Here is a 19,655-nt window from a genome sequence, read left to right on the forward strand (position 1 = left end):
TTTGAAAGTGAAATTTACTATTTCTTAGCCAAAAAACACGTAAGTAGTCTTTTCATTGATAATTTAGAATCAAATAAAAAGCTTAAAGGTATCGCCCAGTTGTTGGTGTGTCATTAGGCTTTTAGATTAATCATTGATTATATAGTAAAGGGCAAAAGGATTATGGTGGGGTTAGAGATAAATGAAATATAATTTTAAACAAAAATAAAATTTATGGTAATTTATTATGAATGTAACATTTTATAAATATTTGTATGATTTAATTGAACTAAATTTAAAAATTATGTTTAATTATAATTGTTATGATGGGTAAAAAAGAAATATTATATGTCGATTGGGTTATCTCGATTAATATTGATATTATTTTCAGTGCAGAAGGATGTGGGTTCGAGTGAGGATATTTAAAGGTTGTAGATGAGCTATGGATGGTTATATGTATTGTATCAAAAAGAGTAGATATGATAAGAATTTTTTAAGTTAAATTTGGGTCTCAATATTTTAAAATGAGTTGAATTTTACCATCAGAATTTCAAAAAGAAATTTAAACTATTTTTTTAACGGAAATGTGAACTAAAACGTTAAATTTTTTAACATGGTAGCTCACATGGCATTTTGCATGTGCTCTTATTCTTTTCTTTTCTTTTTTATAATTTTATAATTTTTGTAATTTTAAATTTATTTTTAAATTATTTTTTGATGTAGCGGCATATAAAATAAATATTGTCATGGCAGCATAAAAATACCCGTGGACTGCCATATGAGTTGCCACACAATCTTTACTAGAGTAATATTTTAATAAATATTTATATTAAAAAATAATTTAATTTTTTTAAGATTAACGATGAAATTTAACTTAAAAATTAATAAGAATTAAAATAAAAAATTGTAAATATTGAAGTTTATAATTATGCCTAAGAAACTAAAAACATTATACGAAAAGGACAAAAATTATATAAATATGATATAAATACACAAACGTACTAAAATTTATGTTACACAAATTATGAACATATAAAAAATTATAAAAGTATTAAACTACTTAAATATAATTAGCTGATATAAGAGGAAATATACACAAATAATTACTTAGGCTTAGTTCAGATGGCGGTGTGTTTACTTCTGGTAAGGTTAAAAACAACGATAACGATGAAATTAGATAAAATATTCCACCGCACCATGAAGTTCATTCTTGACATTTTTAAACCCAAGAAGAAATAATAAATTGAAGCCCTTTTAAAAGAATTATAAAATGTAATATAATAAACACTAAAAGAATTTTGGGGTCCCAATAGATGAAGTATTTATGATAAAAAATTGAAAGGCCTATGCATTTAATTAATTAATTTTAGTCCGAAAATATTTTTTCCCCATATTAAAAGTTAAAAAATTATTTTTTTAAAATCTCTTCCGACCCTAGACTTTGGACAATTGTACTCTCAAACAACCCAAAAGCGAAGCTTGCACACCACAGCCACCATTGATCAAAGTAGGCCTAGACTATTAATTATTATACAAAGAAAAAAAAAACATTACATAAAGAAAACGTACCAAAAATATAGTTGGGCCTAGGCTAACAAGGAAAGCTCAATTTACAGGAGAAATCCAAAGCCCAATACGAAGGGAGGCTTACATTTTCCCTTTAATTGGTGCAATTTACATGAGGATACACCCACATTATTCGGTTTTTGTTATTATCGAGTCGAGTTTGAGTTAATTAAATTTAAATATTTAAGTAACTTGTAAAGTTAATTAAAAATTTTTATTTTAATTAATATGAACTTGAATATAGGTTTAAGTATATATAATTCAGTTTGAAATTGATCATGAAAATTGAGCTCATCTTTTATTTTTTTCTTGAATCGATGAATTGAAGACTTGCCCAATTTAACCACCGATCCGATTCTAAAAACATTAGTTTATTGTCACTGACAATGGGTCCTAGAACAAGTCTATGGTAGTTGAACACCGTAACAATCACCTCATTCAAAGCTAAGGCCTTTCAAGTAAGAGATGGTCTGGATAAAGGTGTCACTGGTATTAAAGTATTTCTTAACCCTTAAAAGCTAAGATGTTTCTTTGAAATACGAGATGAAAGTGTCAAGACTTTCATAAGTAAGTTGGATGTGATTTAAGCTAATGAAGGAGCTCCACACAGAGAAGGTAATCTCGTGTATCAACAAGAAGATTAAATGAAGAGATCATAATATGTGTATAGAATCGAAGTGGAAGCCTATGATATTGACATGTCATGGAAGTTAACTAAAGACAAAAAGGAATTAGCCAATCCCCATGTTCATTGAAGGTTTTAGAAGTTTACATTAATGATTGACGTAGAGTCAGCTCAGTATTGTTCCTCAGAAGTACTTTTGGGCCAAAAAATACTTTTGAGCAAAAGTTAAAATTTTTTACTTTTGGCCAAAAAAGTGCTTTTACAAATCTTTTTTTTTTGGGTCTCAAAAGCAGTTTTAAAAGCTCAAAAGCATTATGTGTAGTAATGATTTTATCTCAAAAGTGGTTTTTGGCCCAAAAGTGTTCTAAGAAGCAATGTTAAACTAGCCTGTAGTGTCAGGAGCGCACATTCTCCTCCTTAGGTGTCCAAAAGAAATTAACCAATTCCCATACTTCCTTGGACCTTAGGTTAAGTTTTGGGGGCGAAGCAAAATTTTTGTTTAGGGGGGTGAGATTAAGTTATGTATTGTTATGAGAGTTAAAATGTAATTTTATTATTGTATTAACTTATATCTTTACGGTTTTCAAAAGGACACATTTGAAATTCTAGCATTTTTAGGAGACCAGACTATAATTTTATCATATATTACCTTAAGATTTTATGAATTTTGAGGGCTAAAGTTTCAATTTTTCATTTTAGGGTTGCGCCCTGGTTAGCTCCCACAGGTATAATATTAGGTATTTCCTCTTCTCATTACCTTTTTCATTTAGTCATTATTCAACTTTATTTCACCAAATCATCCTCTATTGTTCTTGAGCCCTCACTCATTTATACATTGAGAGCGATTTGGAATGCCAACTCTCGCTCCCATTGTTCACTTTCCTCTCGCAAATCTATCCAAAGTTCAGATCAAATTTTAACCCAAACACTTCATGATCAATCTAGCTTTATTTCTCTAACACTTAAACATAAATATATATTATTGATTACACAATTGGGAATAAAAATTAAATTACTTATTTAATATTATTAGTAAATTACTTTTCTTTTATGTTAGTGAAGATTTTGAGCCGTTGACTTTTTTGAAGGGAAATGCTTAGAAACCTGAAAAGAGATGTTGGAAATTGATGTCAATATATATCGTTTGGGCAGCATGGGTTATAGTCAACGAAACAATGAGTAGAATAAAGAGGATCTATTAGTCAACCACAAGTTGTCGTTGCAAGGAAACTTCATTTGTAGATTTAGCAAGGATATACGAGTCAACGGTCTAAACTGATAAGATCGATCAAAATCCACGTAACTTTATTAAGGTTAGTGTTTTTTTAAAAATAATTTTAGTTATAGGTTTTATTTTTAGGGTAAACTGCATCTAAAGTCACTAAACTATTAGTAAATTTACGTTTTGGTCATTTAACTTTAAAAAGTTATAAAATAGTAATTGAATTATTCAACCGTTTTCTTTTAAATCGTCAGGATCTTAAAATCATTATTGTGTGGCCTTTGCATGCTCCGTCTGCACTAATTAAAAGCTCTTATTCATCTTCTCTTCTACAGTGAAATCTTTTTTCATGAAAATAACTTTGAACGCCTTGAATTTGTGAACTAAAATCTAAACATATTTCTTATATGGTCTTTGACATTAACTGTCAAATTGACTTAGATCTAAGGTATGTTGTTTTACTCGCCAATGGTATTGATCCACTATACCAATCGTCAAATCGTTGATTAGAGCTCCCTAGCCAAACTTAAAAAAAAAATCTTAACAACCCAGTGATTTTGATAAAAGCTGTCTAATAGTTTAGTAACTTAAATAAAACTTTCGAATAATTCAATGACCATTTTGTAACATTTTGAAGTTGAATGACCAAAAAGTAAACTTAAATAAAATCGTATTTTTGTATTTTTTATCATAATAACATATATTTTATTATGTAAAGTACAAAAATATAATAAATATTATTAACTATATAAAAAATTATATATAAACATGATACAATATACAAGTTAATTATTATGAGATTTTTTAAATTTTTAATTATTATGAGATATAAATAAGTATAAATTGTCATATATTTTTGTATTTAAAAATGTAAAAAAATTAATCATGAGATAATTTTTTTATTCATTTATAAATAAAGAAAACTTCATTGTTATCATAGTTGGTATAGTATGCATGTATCTGGAAAGTGTACGTAGGGGTATTGGATAAAATATGTCATACCCAACCTGCCACCATGAGACAGAAGTTATTTTGCATGTCCTTAGAAATTATCCGATTGTTAAAAATGTTTGGAAGTACTTAGGGAATCTCTCAAACTGGATTAGGATAAATTTGAGGAATTCAAGGTGGATAGTGAATAATGGGGTTCTTTAGCCTGCTCTTTTTGGTCAGATGGCTTGTCACATATGGAAAAATAGAATTTTTTTTAAATTTTTCAAAGTCTATCTTGGAGCTTTTTAGAAGCTATTAAGACATTCGTATGTTAGTCGATACAATACAGTATAGCACATGACTGAGATCAAAATAGAGAACGTAATTTTGATTATGGGTGCTCCTTAAGTAATTATTGGAATGGTAGGGTAGCTATATGTTAGTGTTAGGAAGTTAGGTTAGGTTTTATTCACCAAAAAAAAATATATATATATATATATTAGTTATTTTTCTTGAAAATTTTAATATTATAAATATAAGTATAATATAATTGCAAATACAAATCTAGATAATTATAAAGTAAAACCAAACCAATATAAATCACATTAAAAAGAAAAAGGAAAAAAGATTAAACCTACAAATACAAATATTTATTTATTTTATATTCATTAAAAATATTAAGCTTTTTACATATTTTAACAGGCATTTAAAATTTAATTCGCAACATCTATACGTTTTGTCAATATTTATGCTAGGGTTAAGTAAGGAAAATTGAAAATTGATTCAAATTGAGGTGTTTGGACGACTTATAGAATACAAGTTAAAAACTACGGTTACTCGAAACCAAATTGAATTCTATTTTTATTTAATATATAATTAATTTTAATTTTTATGATATAGAAATAAATATTTTATTTAAAATAGTGAAAATAATTTAAGAGTTCTTGAAAAATTTTTGGTTTTTTAGAAATATTTTGAAAAATATTTTGAAATTTTGTCAAATAATATTAAAAGCCATAAAATAAAACTCAATTTTTCAAAATAAGTCTAAAAATCTTAAACCAAAAATTAATATGAAAAAACTGAGAATCAAACCAAACTGAACCAAATTACGATAGATGGTTCATAAAATCCAAAAATCCGACCAAATCGAATGGATATTACCTCTAATTTACGCAAAAATATATAAAAATCGAGAGCTAAATTTATTATTATACCAACCAAAATTATATGGAAAACAATAATGTTGTGATCAATTGTCTTTAATTACTCGTTTTGAAATTGACATAGATTAAATTGTTCTAATTTTTTTAAAGGGAACCAATTTGCTTAATATCAAGATTAAGAGGGACCGAGAAGGTACTTTTACCTAAAAGAAATTCCACAAAAACAAAATATTAATTTTTTTTATATATTGAATTAATGTCTAAACATAAAAATAAAAAATAAAACTACACATCCAGTCAGTCAGCTGAACCGATGTTTCTTAAAACAGCAACCCAAAAATAAACAAACATGAAAAACGGAATCAAAATTCAAACATTAAAAGCAATCCATCACCCCACCATAGCCATTTCCTTCTTCGTCTCTCCTTCTGTCATCTCTTTTTCTCTTTTTCTTTTACTCCAAACTGGTAATTCTTCCTATCTCTGGATTCTTTTTTTCCTTTTCTTTTTAATTTTGATTCTTGTGTTGTGTTTTTACATGTTTCTAGCTTGATTTTCTCTTTCATATTTTCTTTTTCTGGATTTCTGTTCTTATTTTTCCTTTTTGATTGATGTTATGTTAGAAAGATGGTAACTTTGCATGTTTGAAGCTCTGATCCGATGTGGGATTGTTTCAATGTTTAGATTTAAAGCTCATTTTTTATGATGGTAATGAAGTTCCCAATGATGGGTTCGTCCCAAATTTTCTTATTTTATATTCCATTTTTATTGTTGCAGTGTGGGATTTTGATGATTATTTATATATATATATATGCTTGGATGAGGAAAACAGTGTTGTTGTGGGGGAAACTTTGTTTGTTTGATGGGCAATACATGCCGTGGACCTTCCAAGGGGAATCTTTATAAGGGTTACAACACTTCTTCACATCGCTCTAGTTCTAATAACAATAATAATAATCCCCCTTCTAAGCCATTAATTCCCCGAGAATCCGGCGAAGAAACCGGCGAAAACGATAATCATTCGGCTTCTATTAGTGCCAGCGAACAAGAAAGCATCATGAAACTTGGTAATGATAACCAGACCTATTTTGTTATGGGTCATAAGACTCCCAACATTCGTGACCTTTACACTTTAGGTCCTAAGTTAGGACAAGGACAGTTCGGGACTACGTATTTGTGTACCGAGCTTTCCACGGGGATCGAGTACGCTTGTAAGTCGATATCGAAGAGGAAGTTGGTTGCCAAAGAGGATTTGGATGATGTTAGGAGGGAGATTCAGATAATGTATCATTTAGCCGGTCATAATAATATTGTGACGATTAAAGGCACGTACGAGGATTCCTTGTATGTGCATATCGTGATGGAGCTTTGCTCTGGAGGGGAGTTGTTTGACCGGATTATCCAGAGGGGGCATTACACCGAGAGGAAGGCAGCTGAATTGACTAGGATCATTGTTGGGGTCGTTGAGGCTTGTCATTCCCTCGGGGTTATGCATAGGGATTTAAAGCCGGAGAATTTCTTGTTAGTTAACAAGGACGATGATTTCTCTCTCAAGGCGATTGATTTCGGACTCTCTGTATTCTTTAAACCAGGTACGAAATGAAATATTCTGAGTTTTGCAATCTTATATTTCTACTGAATGCATACAAGTACGACATTATGCGGTATATTCTATATTGTGAACGCCTGTTAAACACAATGTGTTGATTAACATGGAGTAATTAAGCCCCTTTAGCTAGAATCGAGTTGATTGACATAATGTGTTATTTGCTACTTTAGGACAAGTTTTTACTGATGTGGTCGGAAGCCCATATTATGTCGCTCCTGAAGTACTCCAAAAACATTATGGACCAGAAGCTGACGTATGGACTGCAGGAGTTATACTCTATATATTGCTAAGTGGCATTCCACCATTTTGGGGCGGTATTTATGATGTTTCGTGGTATTGTATTATTACGAGTTTTCAAGGAAATCTATACTTATAAGTTTTTCTTCTTATGTTCTTCAGAAACACAGCAAGGAATATTCGATGCCGTGTTGAAAGGGTTTATTGACTTCGATTCAGAACCATGGCCCCTAATATCTGATAGTGCAAAGGACCTAATCCGGAAGATGTTATGCTCTCAACCTTCAGAGCGGCTCACTGCTCACAAAGTATTATGTACGTAGTATCATTTCATACTTGATAAATAAATAAAAGATCAAATTGTGATATCTTTTGCCTCCTTTTATTTGATTAGGTCATCCTTGGATTTGTGAAAATGGGGTTGCCCCCGATAAGGCACTGGATCCAGCTATACTTTCTCGTCTTAAACAATTCTCGGCGATGAATAAACTAAAGAAGCTGGCTTTACGGGTAAGATTCTCAAGGCTGCATCTGTGTACAATGGCGTTTTCTTTATATTTCTGGCTCATCTTTGCACTTAATATCATAAGAGTTTAGTTTCAAACACATTGAGCTTCATATTCGATTTAAACATGCTGGGGTTTAGAGTTAATGTATCTGTGCAATCAGGTAATAGCCGAAAGTCTATCAGAGGAGGAGATTGCTGGTTTGAGAGAAATGTTTAAATCAATGGATACTGATAACAGTGGTGCAATCACATTCGATGAACTCAAAGCTGGTTTGCGAAGATATGGTTCAACCTTGAAAGATGCAGAGATAAGGGCCCTTATGGATGCCGTAAGTTTGTTATGAAGCAGATATCTAAATATTAGTTTTATGTTCTTTTGCCATAAGTTACTAACAATCTGAGCTTGTTTTATTTGTTCTCAGGCTGATATCGACAATAGTGGGACCATTGATTACGGAGAATTTATAGCTGCAACAGTTCACCTTAATAAACTAGAGCATGAGGAACATCTCGTTGCTGCGTTCCAATACTTCGACAAGGATAGAAGCGGCTATATTACGGTTGATGAGCTTCAACAAGCTTGGGCTGAGTATAACTTGACAGATGTTTTCTTTGAGGATATTATTAGAGAAGTTGATCAAGATAATGTATGTCATTTCGCCAGCATGACTGGATTGGCATAGCTAATTTATTCATTGATCTTTGTTTACATTAGCCTAAAAAGTGGTGTTTGTGCAAATTTTGTTGACGAAGTGTCAAATTTTACGACTTTCTGCCTTATTTCAGGACGGAAGAATTGATTATGGTGAATTTGTTGACATGATGAAAAAAGGCAATGGATGGATCGGTAGACAAACCATGCGAAACAGTCTGAATATTAGCATGAGAAATTCACACGATTCTCAATAATTTCCAGCCACGCACATCATGTACAGGTATCTTCGAACTGTCTCGTTATATCCTCTTTCTGGTTTCCAGAAGCATCATTTTTTTTTCTGTTTCCGGATAGTTGAAGCTCAAGTAAAAGAAACAGCTTGCGGTTTAATCTATATACGATATAGATCGGAGTAATACACAAATAGAGAAGTCGATAACTTGTATAGAATGATAATGAACCGATTCGATATTTTCGTGTTAGTGTTGCATTATATAGCTGTGCATTTAGATACCATCACACTGGCAACTATAAATCCGTAGGGTTGTCAAATTTTTTCCTCGTATTTGGTAGCTGGAGTTTTTAACCATTTGCTAATAGGTAATAACCCAATCCAGAAAACTGAAGGTTTTGCTTGGTGTTTGGCAGATTGTACAGCAAAGCAAAGAAGAAGATGGTTGGTGATAAAGCTTTGAAGCAAACTAGGCTATGGTGTTGAGGGACTTTTTTCTGACCCACAAGAAATTGATGGTTATTCAAAGTTCTGTGTTGAACATTTTTACTGAAATGCTATTGGTTTAATATAAATTATAGCATGACCAATCGTAAACTTTGTAAATTATACTACCAAGTTATTATTAGCAATGTCTTTGATTAAAATTTTTGAATTATATTTATAAATTTAATTTATTTTAATATATTCATAATTTATATCTATTAAAATTTATGTAAAACCAAATGAAATTTTGATTAAGAAAATCATGATATTTTTACTATGCAAGGATTTTTACCCATTTTATATATATAAAAAAGTATGATTTTCGAATAACTCATTAAACTAATTTAATAAAAGGTTTTAAGTATAGTATAGATAATTTCACTGATACACTTGATTAATGTCAATGTAGTTTAGTTAAATCAATTAAAACCAAGATGAGTTGACCTAACTATTGTTGAAGGTCGGTAGGTCGGTTGGTTATGTATTAAAAATCGGTTCAATCGACCAAATAAATCAATTATACACCTTTAAATTTTTTAAAGCATTATTCACCTTTAATTATTACATGAGATTTTATACACAAAATATCAAATATTTCACTAAAATAATTTTCTAAAAAGGAGCTGCCAAACAATAGCCTCAAATAGCTTTGATTTTTCACAACTGCCCCTTAATCCAGCTTTATTTTCAAAAGTACTCAATTGCAGCTCGATGTTATTTCAGGTAGCCTTTGGATGGACGGTATGTTTATCTCCGGCAAGACTAAAAATAATAATAATAGTAAAATTAATTACTATAATTGTAAGGTAAATTATTTTACCGCATCATAACCATCGTTTATCCAGAAGCACCCTTAAATAATGGGCTGAAAATAATGGGCTGAATCTCATCATTTGCCTTTGGAATACAAATCAAAAAAGCCCATGAACTGAACTCAAAGTACGGTTCAAATCTGGCCATTGTTCTTTTCCATAGTTTCCCTTCACCCAAAAACAAAACAGTCTTTAGCAAAAAAAAAAAAAAACAGTGAGATCTGCTACGAGCTGATTCGAAAATGGAGTATCGCAAAATCAAAGATGAGGTATTCTTTTTTTTCTTTATATTTTTTTTCTCATCAATCATACCTTGCAACGTTCTTCATTATCATATCTGGATGCCAAATTGAATCCGTCGTCACTGATATTTTTAGGTTGATTTTGGCTACAATTCTAGTTTGTTTTATTTAACGGCATTATACTTTATTTTTTCCTTTAGTTTATTATGTGAATCTAGTGGCTATTTTTCTCCTTGAATTCCTCAAAATTTTGATGTGATTGTTTTGTTTTGTTTACTGGAGTGTAGAAATGTTAATTTAAAGTGTTTCCGATTATAGTAAATTTAGTTTTTCGATCTCGTTAATTTTTGATCTCGTAAAAATAAAGAAATTTTGTTTACTTGCTGATATGTGGAATTTGTTCAAGATTAAGAGGCTTAATCCGATCTTTTATTATGATTTTGAATGAATTTTGACTTGTAGGATAATGATGGAGGAACAGTAAGTAATGACATTGAGAATCTACGAGGCATAGGGTTTTCGGGGGTTGGTATGTTTTGGTTAAAGTGCAATTCGATTGCTGTGCAATTTCAATTTTACGAATTTTATCCTGACTTTGTTTTTTCGTTTCTGTTATGATTTCCACTGATATGCAGCTTCTGTAAGTAATGTTCCTCCAAGGGAACAGGCCAAGTGGAAACGCAAGTAAGATCTGCTTATCTATTTTGTTTTTACTAATATTAGCTTCAAGCAAGAAAAAACAAGTAAACAGAAAATATAAGTTCTGATGGTTTCTTTTTTCTCTTGAGTAGGACAGTTGTTACAGTTGCATTGACTTTTCTTACAAGTTCACAAGCAATACTTATTGTCTGGTCAAAGAGAGCTGGGAAGTACGAGTACAGTGTTACCACAGCCAACTTTTTGGTGAGTGGAATGGTCATCTTGTGTTTCCACTTGACATGATGCTCATGGGATTGACCTTCAACTTTTATTTTGGGAAACAGGTGGAGACTTTGAAATGTGCTTTGTCACTTGCAGCCCTGGCAAGAATATGGAAAAGTGAAGGTGTTACAGAAGATAACAGGTAAGTTTACTTGAGATTGCTTAAATCTATTTTTTTTATTAATATGGACTATGGAGATGATTGACATATTTTTTTTCCTTCATTTTCATTGAACCAGGTTGAGTACAACCCTTGATGAAGTTATTGTTTATCCCATTCCTGCTTTACTTTATCTTGTCAAGAATTTGCTGCAGGTGGATTTCTTTTATTGTTTGTTTTTCTTGCGAGTAATGTTACGAAGTTCTTATTTTCCACATTGTAATTGTATGTGCTTTTCAATTTTATGTTGCAGTATTATATCTTTGCCTATGTTGATGCACCGGGTTATCAGATACTAAAGAACCTGAATATTATCAGTACTGGTGTTTTGTATCGTATCATCCTTAAGAAAAAGTAAGTTTCTTAAAACCATGCATGTTGATGTTTTTCATAGAAAAGAGTTGATGGATAACATCTGCTGATTGTTCAGTATAGCTTAGCATGGCAATGGAACTTCTCAGTTATGATAAGTTCTATGAAATAAACCTCAATATACATTCAAGTGGAAAATATGCTTAACTAAACATATATTCTGAACATTTTGGATTCCATTCATTTTGCTCTTATTTACTTTGATTCAGGTTAAGTGATATTCAATGGGCAGCTTTTATTCTTCTATGTGCTGGCTGCACCACAGCACAACTGAATTCTCGGTAAGAATCATAAAACCTTTCTAATTGTTCCCTTGATTGGATGGATCCACAGTTTTTTTCTGAGCACATGCTTGTTACTTTGATGGAAACTTATTGCCCTTGGAGATTGTCTTACTGCTGTTTTCTGATGGTTTACGTGGACGATGAATGCCTAAAATTGCTTTCTAATGATTGAACCATTTGTTCTTGTATACTTTATATGGTTATGAGTAGAGTATTTGAAATGGGGACATGCTGTTCTCAATTTGAAATATTTATAAGATTTATCACTTGGCCGTGCCTTATTCAATTTGCATTACATTTTGCAGTTCTGATCATGTACTTCAAACATCTCTGCCAGGTTGGATAATGGCAATTGTAAGTTGCCAAAATATTTGTCTTTTAGTCCAATAAAGGATAAAAGTGAAACTGATTTATTGCTTCAGAATCAAAATTGTTAATCATTTATCTTTATTTCCTTTGCAGGTGATGGCCCTTTTGAGTGGATTTGCTGGAGTGTACACCGAGGTAAGCTTTTTTAGATACTTGTTCCATTTCTTCTTTTCTAAGCTGAAAATTGTTTTTGGATGATAGTTAAGGTGTTTTGCCAATGTTGACCGTTCTGATTCTGGTTGAATTAATTGATTTATAATTCTTCTCTATCAATGAAAAAGTCTTAATTCAATTAAAAACATACAGAGTTTCTGCTGAGTTCAACTAGCAAAATTCTTGACTGTGACATAGAAATTCATGTTGATTATTTACTTCTGCTGGCAGGCTATAATTAAGAAGCGCCCATCAAGGAATATAAATGTGCAGAATTTCTGGTTGTATATTTTCGGAATGGCCTTCAATGCTATAGCAATACTGATACAAGATTTTGATGCTGTCATGAACAAGTAATCTGAGCCTTTAAATTTGTTGCTGTCTCTTATCTTAGTAACATTATTATTTACTCTGCATGTCATCGTGCATGTGCTTGTATGCGACTCATTACTTGTAGATGCATATGATATATGTCTTACAAAATGAACAATCATCTTAAAATAGACTTCTGTTTTAATAACTTCATAGTTCCGTGGTAGTTCTTTCAGTTATATTTTGAAATTTGTTTTGTTTGCTCAGGGGCTTCTTCCATGGATACTCGATAATTACCACTCTCATGATCCTTAATCATGCACTAAGGTATTACATTCTCCTTTCTGGCTCAAGGAAGCTTGCTAGCAGCTAGTTTCTGACTCCATTTCCGGTTTTGCTGTTGACATTGTATTTAGGAAGATATTGCAATCTTTTCAGATCGATATATGGAATTAAAGTTTGTTTGTTATTGGAGAACACTGTGAACCTCAAGAAAATGTTCAGATTGCAATTTTATAACTATCAGAACTCGGAATAATATATTTAATAGGCAATGAGCTACACTACTAGCAATCAAGGGGTGACTAACTCTTCGCTTCTGATCTGCCCCTTCAATATTTCAAGAAATGGAAGTTCTGATGTTCAACAAATTAACTATAGGTAGATCTAAGAAGAATCTCTGGTTTCTGCCAAAGTATATCTTCATTTTGCAATGAGAGCTTAGATTTGTATGATAATTTTCCTTTTCCTAGTGACGTACTATTTTAAAGACCTTTTAATTTCCATATTTTGCTTTCTGAAATATGCTTATATTTGTTTCATTTGCAGTGGAATTGCTGTATCAATGGTAATGAAATTTGCAGACAATATTGTGAAGGTAAGATATGACCCAAAATTTCATGTTAGTCAATCATTGATTTGTCTGCATTTACATCCATCTCTCTGATTTTTTAAAGAAACTTGTTAGGCATGTCATGGTTATCAGTAATGTTCATGCATTTGCATGGCATAACGAAGGAGGTTGCTTGTCTTTCTTAAGTTGATTGGGTTACTTGTTTATTCCTCTGCTTGCACTATATGTAATATCCAGTTTTCTTGCTGCTGAAACCTCTAAGTATGGTGCTTTATTTTAATGAGCAAGAATGTCATCTTCTGTCTTTTGATTATACTATTTACAACGTTGCTGCAACCCAAGCTACGTGGAATGCGGTTTAATAATATGTTAAGAATCTTTAGCTGCATACTAGAAGCCTCCTCGAAAGAAATTGAAGCCAAGGAATGACTTTGTGGCTTCCTAATGATATACTCCAAGTGTCCAGTGAATTATTTAACCACACTTGAAACTAAAATTATTTCGATGGATCAAACCTTATGCAAATTAACTTTTTAGCATAAAGTAAACGTCAGCCTATTCAGAGAAGTGATAAAAGGGATCAATTGGTACATTCATAGCATATTAGTAACCATTTTGAATCCTTTAGTTGAAGTTCCATTGTCTGTTCAATGTGGTGCAGGTCTATTCTACTTCAGTGGCAATGCTTCTCACTGCCGTTGTTTCAGTGCTTCTGTTCGGCTTCAATCTTACCCTTGCTTTCTTCCTCGGTGCTACGTAAGTTATCTCTGGCCACATTTTAATATCCATACAATAGATAGTCTCTCTTGTATTCAAGCTTCAAATCTGGCATCTAGCATAATTCAGAGCATCACCGCTTGATAATTGGTCCTGCACATACATATAGGGAGTATAGCATTTCGTCTGGATCAAAACATGTAGCAATTATGTATAATTTCTGTATTTCTCTTGTTGTTGCAGTGTTGTATCGGTATCAGTATACTTGCACTCTGCCGGGAAGCTGCAAAGATAGTGACTTCCTGCGCTATGTTGGGCTGACATTGTAAAGTCTTGTGCACTGAGGTTATTTCATTTCATATTTGTTCCCACTTCTTCAATCACTATGCTACTTGGACTCGAGTGTGAATGCTGGATATAGATATGTGCTTAACATGGGTCGGGTGCAGTTACTTCAAGCAAGAATCCGAGCAACATAGTTATATTATTACCTTATAATCTCATAGCCAAAGTGGAAATAGTCATAGATAAGTTTTGTTGAAATTATGGTTCATTTAGTTCAACATTGTTAAAGGTGGTAAGTACCCAGATTTTCTATTCATTGTTTAACCTTTATTTATTTTTCAGCAGTTACATAGTTGAGGGGTTTAAGCTGGTGTTTAGAACTTTTATAATTATTTGTAAAATTAATGATCTTTAGTCATTTATATTAATATAAATTATTGACATATTAAAGATATTTTAAATGATTATGATTTGATAGTATTGAGAACATCATTTAAATCTTTTAAGTTAATATATATACTTTAATTCATTTAAGATTCGTTTATATTTATAAATAATCTGAACATATTTTGTCTGATTATGTTTTTAATTTTTAAAATATTGTTTTTATTTATTTATAATAATTATATATTTATTAAGTTCTTAAACATAAACAGACGACGAAATAGCCCATAAATAATTTAACATATTTGTTAATGTTTATTCGAATTGTTATATATCTAAATTTATATAAAATAAATTATATATTATAAAAGAATAATACTAATATATTGTATATCAGAATGGTTTTTGTTAAAGCAATGAGGTGAGTATTTAAAGAGACAATTAGACTTGATCGTTAGCCACCCGTTTGAAATGTTGGAGGTTTAGTAAGTATAAAAAATTGGAGGATTTGAACAAAAGTGTAAGGTTTATTTTTTAAACGCCGGGTCTTGAGTAAGAATTTTTAGTTCGAGTTTGGATTGAATTTGTCTAAAATTTTTTTTTATTGTTGTTTGTTGCCGTTTTGCTGTTGTTTTTGCTATTATATTGTTACTATTTTGTTGTTATTGTTTGGATATTATATAACTTTTGTTTTGTTAATTTTTACTATTATTTTAGAGGCATTTGCTTGCTAAGTTGCAACCATCTTAATGCTGTATAAAGATTTTTTAATGTATTTTTAATTTGGTGGAAAACAACTATTTTAATATTTTTAGTGTATTTGATGTATTATATTTTTAATTTTATAATATAAAAAAATTTAATATGGGTAGATCAGATTAGACTCGAGTTTAGCATTTTTTTATCTTGACTGAACTTAGACAAAATTTTAAACTCATTTTTTTGGGTCAAATCTGAACCTAAAAAACGAATATACAATTTAACATCGATCCAACTCATACTCAAGTCTAGAGACAATGTGGTCTGTATTTTTTATACTCTCAAATTTGGTGGCATTGATAATAATATATATTCTTTTTTTAAATGTTGACAAGAATGCTCAATATTACGGATCTAGTGAACGACAATGCAATTGAAGCCTCCGAATAGGGATAGAAGCTAGAAACTTATGTTAAAAAACTAAAAATAAATTATAAATTTTTTGTAAATTCACTTATGTAATTTTACAAAATCTATACTAAATGATTTGCCCCAACCGGCAAGTAATACTACATTTACCCACTTGACCTATGTATTTTAGACATCATAGATTCTAATCTCTTACACAGTTTTTCAGCGGTCATGATTTCTTTTATTCAGGTACTCAAAGTTGAAACCAAAACCTTGAGATATATTACTTATAGCTCTCAACCAAAATCAATAGTTTTTGTTATCGATATTATACTATAACAAGTTTTGATTATGTTTATATCTTAAATTTTGTATACCCTTTCTCAAAATTACCAGATATATATAGAGAAGAGATTATATGAAATTGTCATTCTCCTATTGATGACGTGAAATCATAGTTTTTAATTTAGACAAATAATCACCTCCTTGTATAAATCTAAAATATCAATTGAAAAGCCATCATTTTGTCTTTCTATTGAAATATATACAAACTTTTGAAATGGCACATGTATATGCAATAATTGCTTCTTTGCCCCAGTTTTCTGACTAAATGTATCTCCTATATTAGATTGGTTTGAGGTTTGAAAATAAAATTACTTCTTTTGATAGGAAAGATTGTTTTTTTTTGGGGTCGACTCCAAATGTTATTTACTTTGAAGTATCTATATTCGATTTTAGTCTCAAATTTTTATTTTTTACCTCAAAGAGAGTCAGAAAACAAAAAACTTGGATTAAAACTGAGCATAGAAGTCATCATAACAATAACTACTTTTATACTCAACAGGTAAAAACAAATTCTTAGAATTTTTTTTACATTAAATTAATATGATAAAAAGAATAATGTAATCTTGGAAGAAACTTAAACCCTAATGAGTATGCTTAGAACAAAAGTCAGTCAATAAAGATCCAATCGTAAAGACTCAGTTTTCTACCCCTCCATTGTTCATTTTCTCCACCTTCACTTGAAAGCAACATTCAAAGCTTTAAAAAACATAAACAAATCCATATATAAATAACCCCAATGCCCCCTCCTCAACATCCACCCATCTCTTCTTCTTCTTCTTCTTCCAGTGCTCATCAACAATGGCTATCTCTTTGCTTTCCAAGTTCTCTACTCAAACCCTACTCATTGCGTCCATTTTCGTAGTTTCAGCTCTGGGTCACGATTTCTCCATCGTGGGCTATTCGCCGGAAGATTTGGGTTCTGCCGATAAACTCATCGAGCTCTTCGAGTCATGGATATCGAAGCACGGAAAAATCTACGAGTCCATCGAGGAGAAGCTAATGAGGTTCGAGGTTTTTAAGGATAATCTTAAACACATCGATAAGAGGAACAAGGAAATCAGTAGCTACTGGCTGGGGTTGAATGAGTTCGCTGATTTGAGTCATGATGAGTTCAAGAAAATGTATTTGGGACTCAGACCAGATGTTAGACGAAAATCCCAGTCGACTAAAGACTTTAGTTATGGCGATGTGGTTGAGTTGCCCAAATCCGTTGATTGGCGAAATAAAGGAGCTGTCACTCCGGTCAAGAACCAAGGCTCTTGCGGTATGCATGCATGAAAATATAAAATTATCAAAGTTTTGGTTTTAAGGATTAAATTTTAATTTTAAAATTTTCAAGGGTTTAAAATATATAATTTACCATACTTTTATTAAAATATAATTAGTCAAGAATATAAAAAAAATAGTATCGATTCCACGTATCTCTATAATATAAAAGAGAATAGCAAATAATATTTGAATTTTATATATTTTTATAAATTTATTATATAATTTCTTTTACCGTCAATCTAATATATATATTTATGGAGTTGGAAAAATTGATGGTAACATTGGAAAGCATGAATATGCAGGTAGCTGTTGGGCATTTTCAACAGTAGCAGCAGTGGAGGGCATAAACAAGATTGTGACCGGCAACTTAACGTCGTTATCGGAGCAAGAGCTGATCGACTGCGACACATCGTTCAACAATGGGTGCAACGGAGGTCTGATGGATTACGCATTCCAGTTCATCATCGCCAATGGCGGACTCCATAAAGAACAAGACTACCCTTACCTAATGGAAGAAGGCACCTGCGAAGAAAAGAAGGAAGAAATGGAAGTGGTGACCATCACTGGTTACCATGACGTCCCTGAAAACGACGAGCAAAGTCTGTTGAAAGCTTTGGCTCATCAACCGCTCAGTGTCGCCATTGAAGCTTCCGGCAGAGATTTCCAGTTCTACAGTGGGGTAAGTTAAATACTTATTTATTCACCTTTTATTTTTATCAAGGTCAAATTGCAGTTTTAGTCCCTAAATTTTGGTTAAATTTGAAATTTAATTTTTATACTTTAATTTGGCATAATTTGATGGTTATCTCACGATTTTGGCTTCTAAATTATACATGTTTTCTGATTTCGGTACTTTAAAATTTTTTTTTGTCTCACTTTATTACTTTGAAGTATTGTTTTCGTCAAGTACTAAAATAGGAAAACAAATATATTTCAGAGGTGAAATCATGAATAAAACCTTCGCTCATCCCAACAACAAAATAAAAAAGAAAAGAAAAATCATACGATGAACATGGTTTAAAAAAAATGTGTTTTTAAGAAAAATACATAAAAACTATTGTCCTAAGAGAGGGACCAAAACAAGAAATTGACCTTTTTATTGACAAAAATGTTAGGGTGTATTCAACGGGCCATGTGGAACAGAGCTGGATCATGGGGTGGCAGCCGTAGGGTACGGAACAACAAAGGGGTCAGATTACATAATAGTGAAGAACTCGTGGGGAGCCAAATGGGGAGAAAAAGGGTTCATACGGATGAAGAGGAACACCGGCAAAGCTGAAGGCCTTTGTGGTATCAACAAAATGGCTTCTTATCCCACCAAGAAAAACTGATCTTCAACTTTGATTTCTTCCTCTTTTTAAGCTTTTTTTATTTTTCTATGCTCACAAAATTTGCTGCCCAATGTCCCTTTGCTTATAATAAAAATTCCTCGTAATTTCGTTTTAAATACTTTGTTATTATTATTTTGAGAGGGGTGAGCATTCAATCGAGTCAAGTCGAATCGTATCCAATAAAAAAATTTCGAGTCAAGTCAAGTCAAATTGACGAATCTTATTATTTATACTCAATGTTACGTTTACATGCACCAATTATTTAACTAGTAGACAAAGTATATATTATTTAATACATAAACAATATAATAGTTTTGCCTTTTAAGTTAATGGGTAAACATTTATCAAAACAAAATCATTCCATTCTGAATCCCTTTCTTGATCAAAGCATCGGATTTCTAAATTCTCATAGGGACCACCCGGAATTCCTTCCAGGGCCTGTTGAATTATTTTTATAGATTCTGTCATTTCACTGATTCAGACTAAATAACGAGCTAATGAATCTCCTTCTTTTTGCT

General features: G+C 31.4%; 3 protein-coding genes across 3 annotated transcripts; all 3 read left to right on the top strand.

The window, feature by feature from the left end:
- Window positions 1–5,787: 5,787 nt before the first annotated feature.
- On the top strand, window positions 5,788–9,379 carry LOC105780501 (calcium-dependent protein kinase 26). The gene is made up of 9 exons (XM_012604881.2): window positions 5,788–5,958; window positions 6,269–7,083; window positions 7,271–7,414; window positions 7,500–7,652; window positions 7,732–7,847; window positions 8,007–8,174; window positions 8,268–8,492; window positions 8,632–8,780; window positions 9,149–9,379. The coding sequence occupies exons 2-8, from the start codon at window positions 6,354–6,356 to the stop codon at window positions 8,752–8,754; spliced, it is 1,659 nt and encodes a 552-aa protein (XP_012460335.1). The 5' UTR covers window positions 5,788–5,958; window positions 6,269–6,353; the 3' UTR covers window positions 8,755–8,780; window positions 9,149–9,379.
- Window positions 9,380–10,161: 782 nt separating this feature from the next.
- On the top strand, window positions 10,162–15,159 carry LOC105779668 (CMP-sialic acid transporter 4). The gene is made up of 15 exons (XM_012603522.2): window positions 10,162–10,299; window positions 10,735–10,801; window positions 10,908–10,956; window positions 11,064–11,175; window positions 11,256–11,335; window positions 11,433–11,508; window positions 11,607–11,707; window positions 11,935–12,006; window positions 12,315–12,363; window positions 12,472–12,513; window positions 12,763–12,884; window positions 13,111–13,170; window positions 13,672–13,720; window positions 14,358–14,452; window positions 14,657–15,159. Exons 1-15 carry the CDS (start codon window positions 10,273–10,275, stop codon window positions 14,706–14,708), a joined length of 1,053 nt encoding a protein of 350 aa, XP_012458976.1. The 5' UTR covers window positions 10,162–10,272; the 3' UTR covers window positions 14,709–15,159.
- Window positions 15,160–17,288: 2,129 nt separating this feature from the next.
- On the top strand, window positions 17,289–19,253 carry LOC105779667 (cysteine protease XCP1). Its single transcript, XM_012603521.2, has 3 exons — window positions 17,289–17,801; window positions 18,109–18,485; window positions 18,922–19,253. The coding sequence occupies exons 1-3, from the start codon at window positions 17,336–17,338 to the stop codon at window positions 19,135–19,137; spliced, it is 1,059 nt and encodes a 352-aa protein (XP_012458975.1). The 5' UTR covers window positions 17,289–17,335; the 3' UTR covers window positions 19,138–19,253.
- Window positions 19,254–19,655: the final 402 nt, after the last annotated feature.

The sequence above is a fragment of the Gossypium raimondii genome, chromosome 4, assembly GCF_025698545.1.
Source record: "Gossypium raimondii isolate GPD5lz chromosome 4, ASM2569854v1, whole genome shotgun sequence".
Lineage (NCBI taxonomy): Eukaryota > Viridiplantae > Streptophyta > Magnoliopsida > Malvales > Malvaceae > Gossypium > Gossypium raimondii.

Bases quoted from the DNA above. Each gene is read 5' to 3' on its own strand.
- LOC105780501 (XM_012604881.2), top strand. From the start codon at position 6,354: ATGGGCAATACATGCCGTGGACCTTCCAAGGGGAATCTTTATAAGGGT. The intron at 7,415-7,499 runs GTATTTATGATG...TATGTTCTTCAG, and splicing joins CATTCCACCATTTTGGGGCG to AAACACAGCAAGGAATATTC. The intron at 7,848-8,006 runs GTAAGATTCTCA...CTGTGCAATCAG, and splicing joins TAAAGAAGCTGGCTTTACGG to GTAATAGCCGAAAGTCTATC.
- LOC105779668 (XM_012603522.2), top strand. From the start codon at position 10,273: ATGGAGTATCGCAAAATCAAAGATGAG. The intron at 10,300-10,734 runs GTATTCTTTTTT...TTTGACTTGTAG, and splicing joins ATCGCAAAATCAAAGATGAG to GATAATGATGGAGGAACAGT. The intron at 13,171-13,671 runs GTATTACATTCT...TTTCATTTGCAG, and splicing joins ATCCTTAATCATGCACTAAG to TGGAATTGCTGTATCAATGG.
- LOC105779667 (XM_012603521.2), top strand. From the start codon at position 17,336: ATGGCTATCTCTTTGCTTTCCAAGTTCTCTACTCAAACCCTACTCATT. The intron at 17,802-18,108 runs GTATGCATGCAT...ATGAATATGCAG, and splicing joins CAAGAACCAAGGCTCTTGCG to GTAGCTGTTGGGCATTTTCA. The intron at 18,486-18,921 runs GTAAGTTAAATA...CAAAAATGTTAG, and splicing joins ATTTCCAGTTCTACAGTGGG to GGTGTATTCAACGGGCCATG.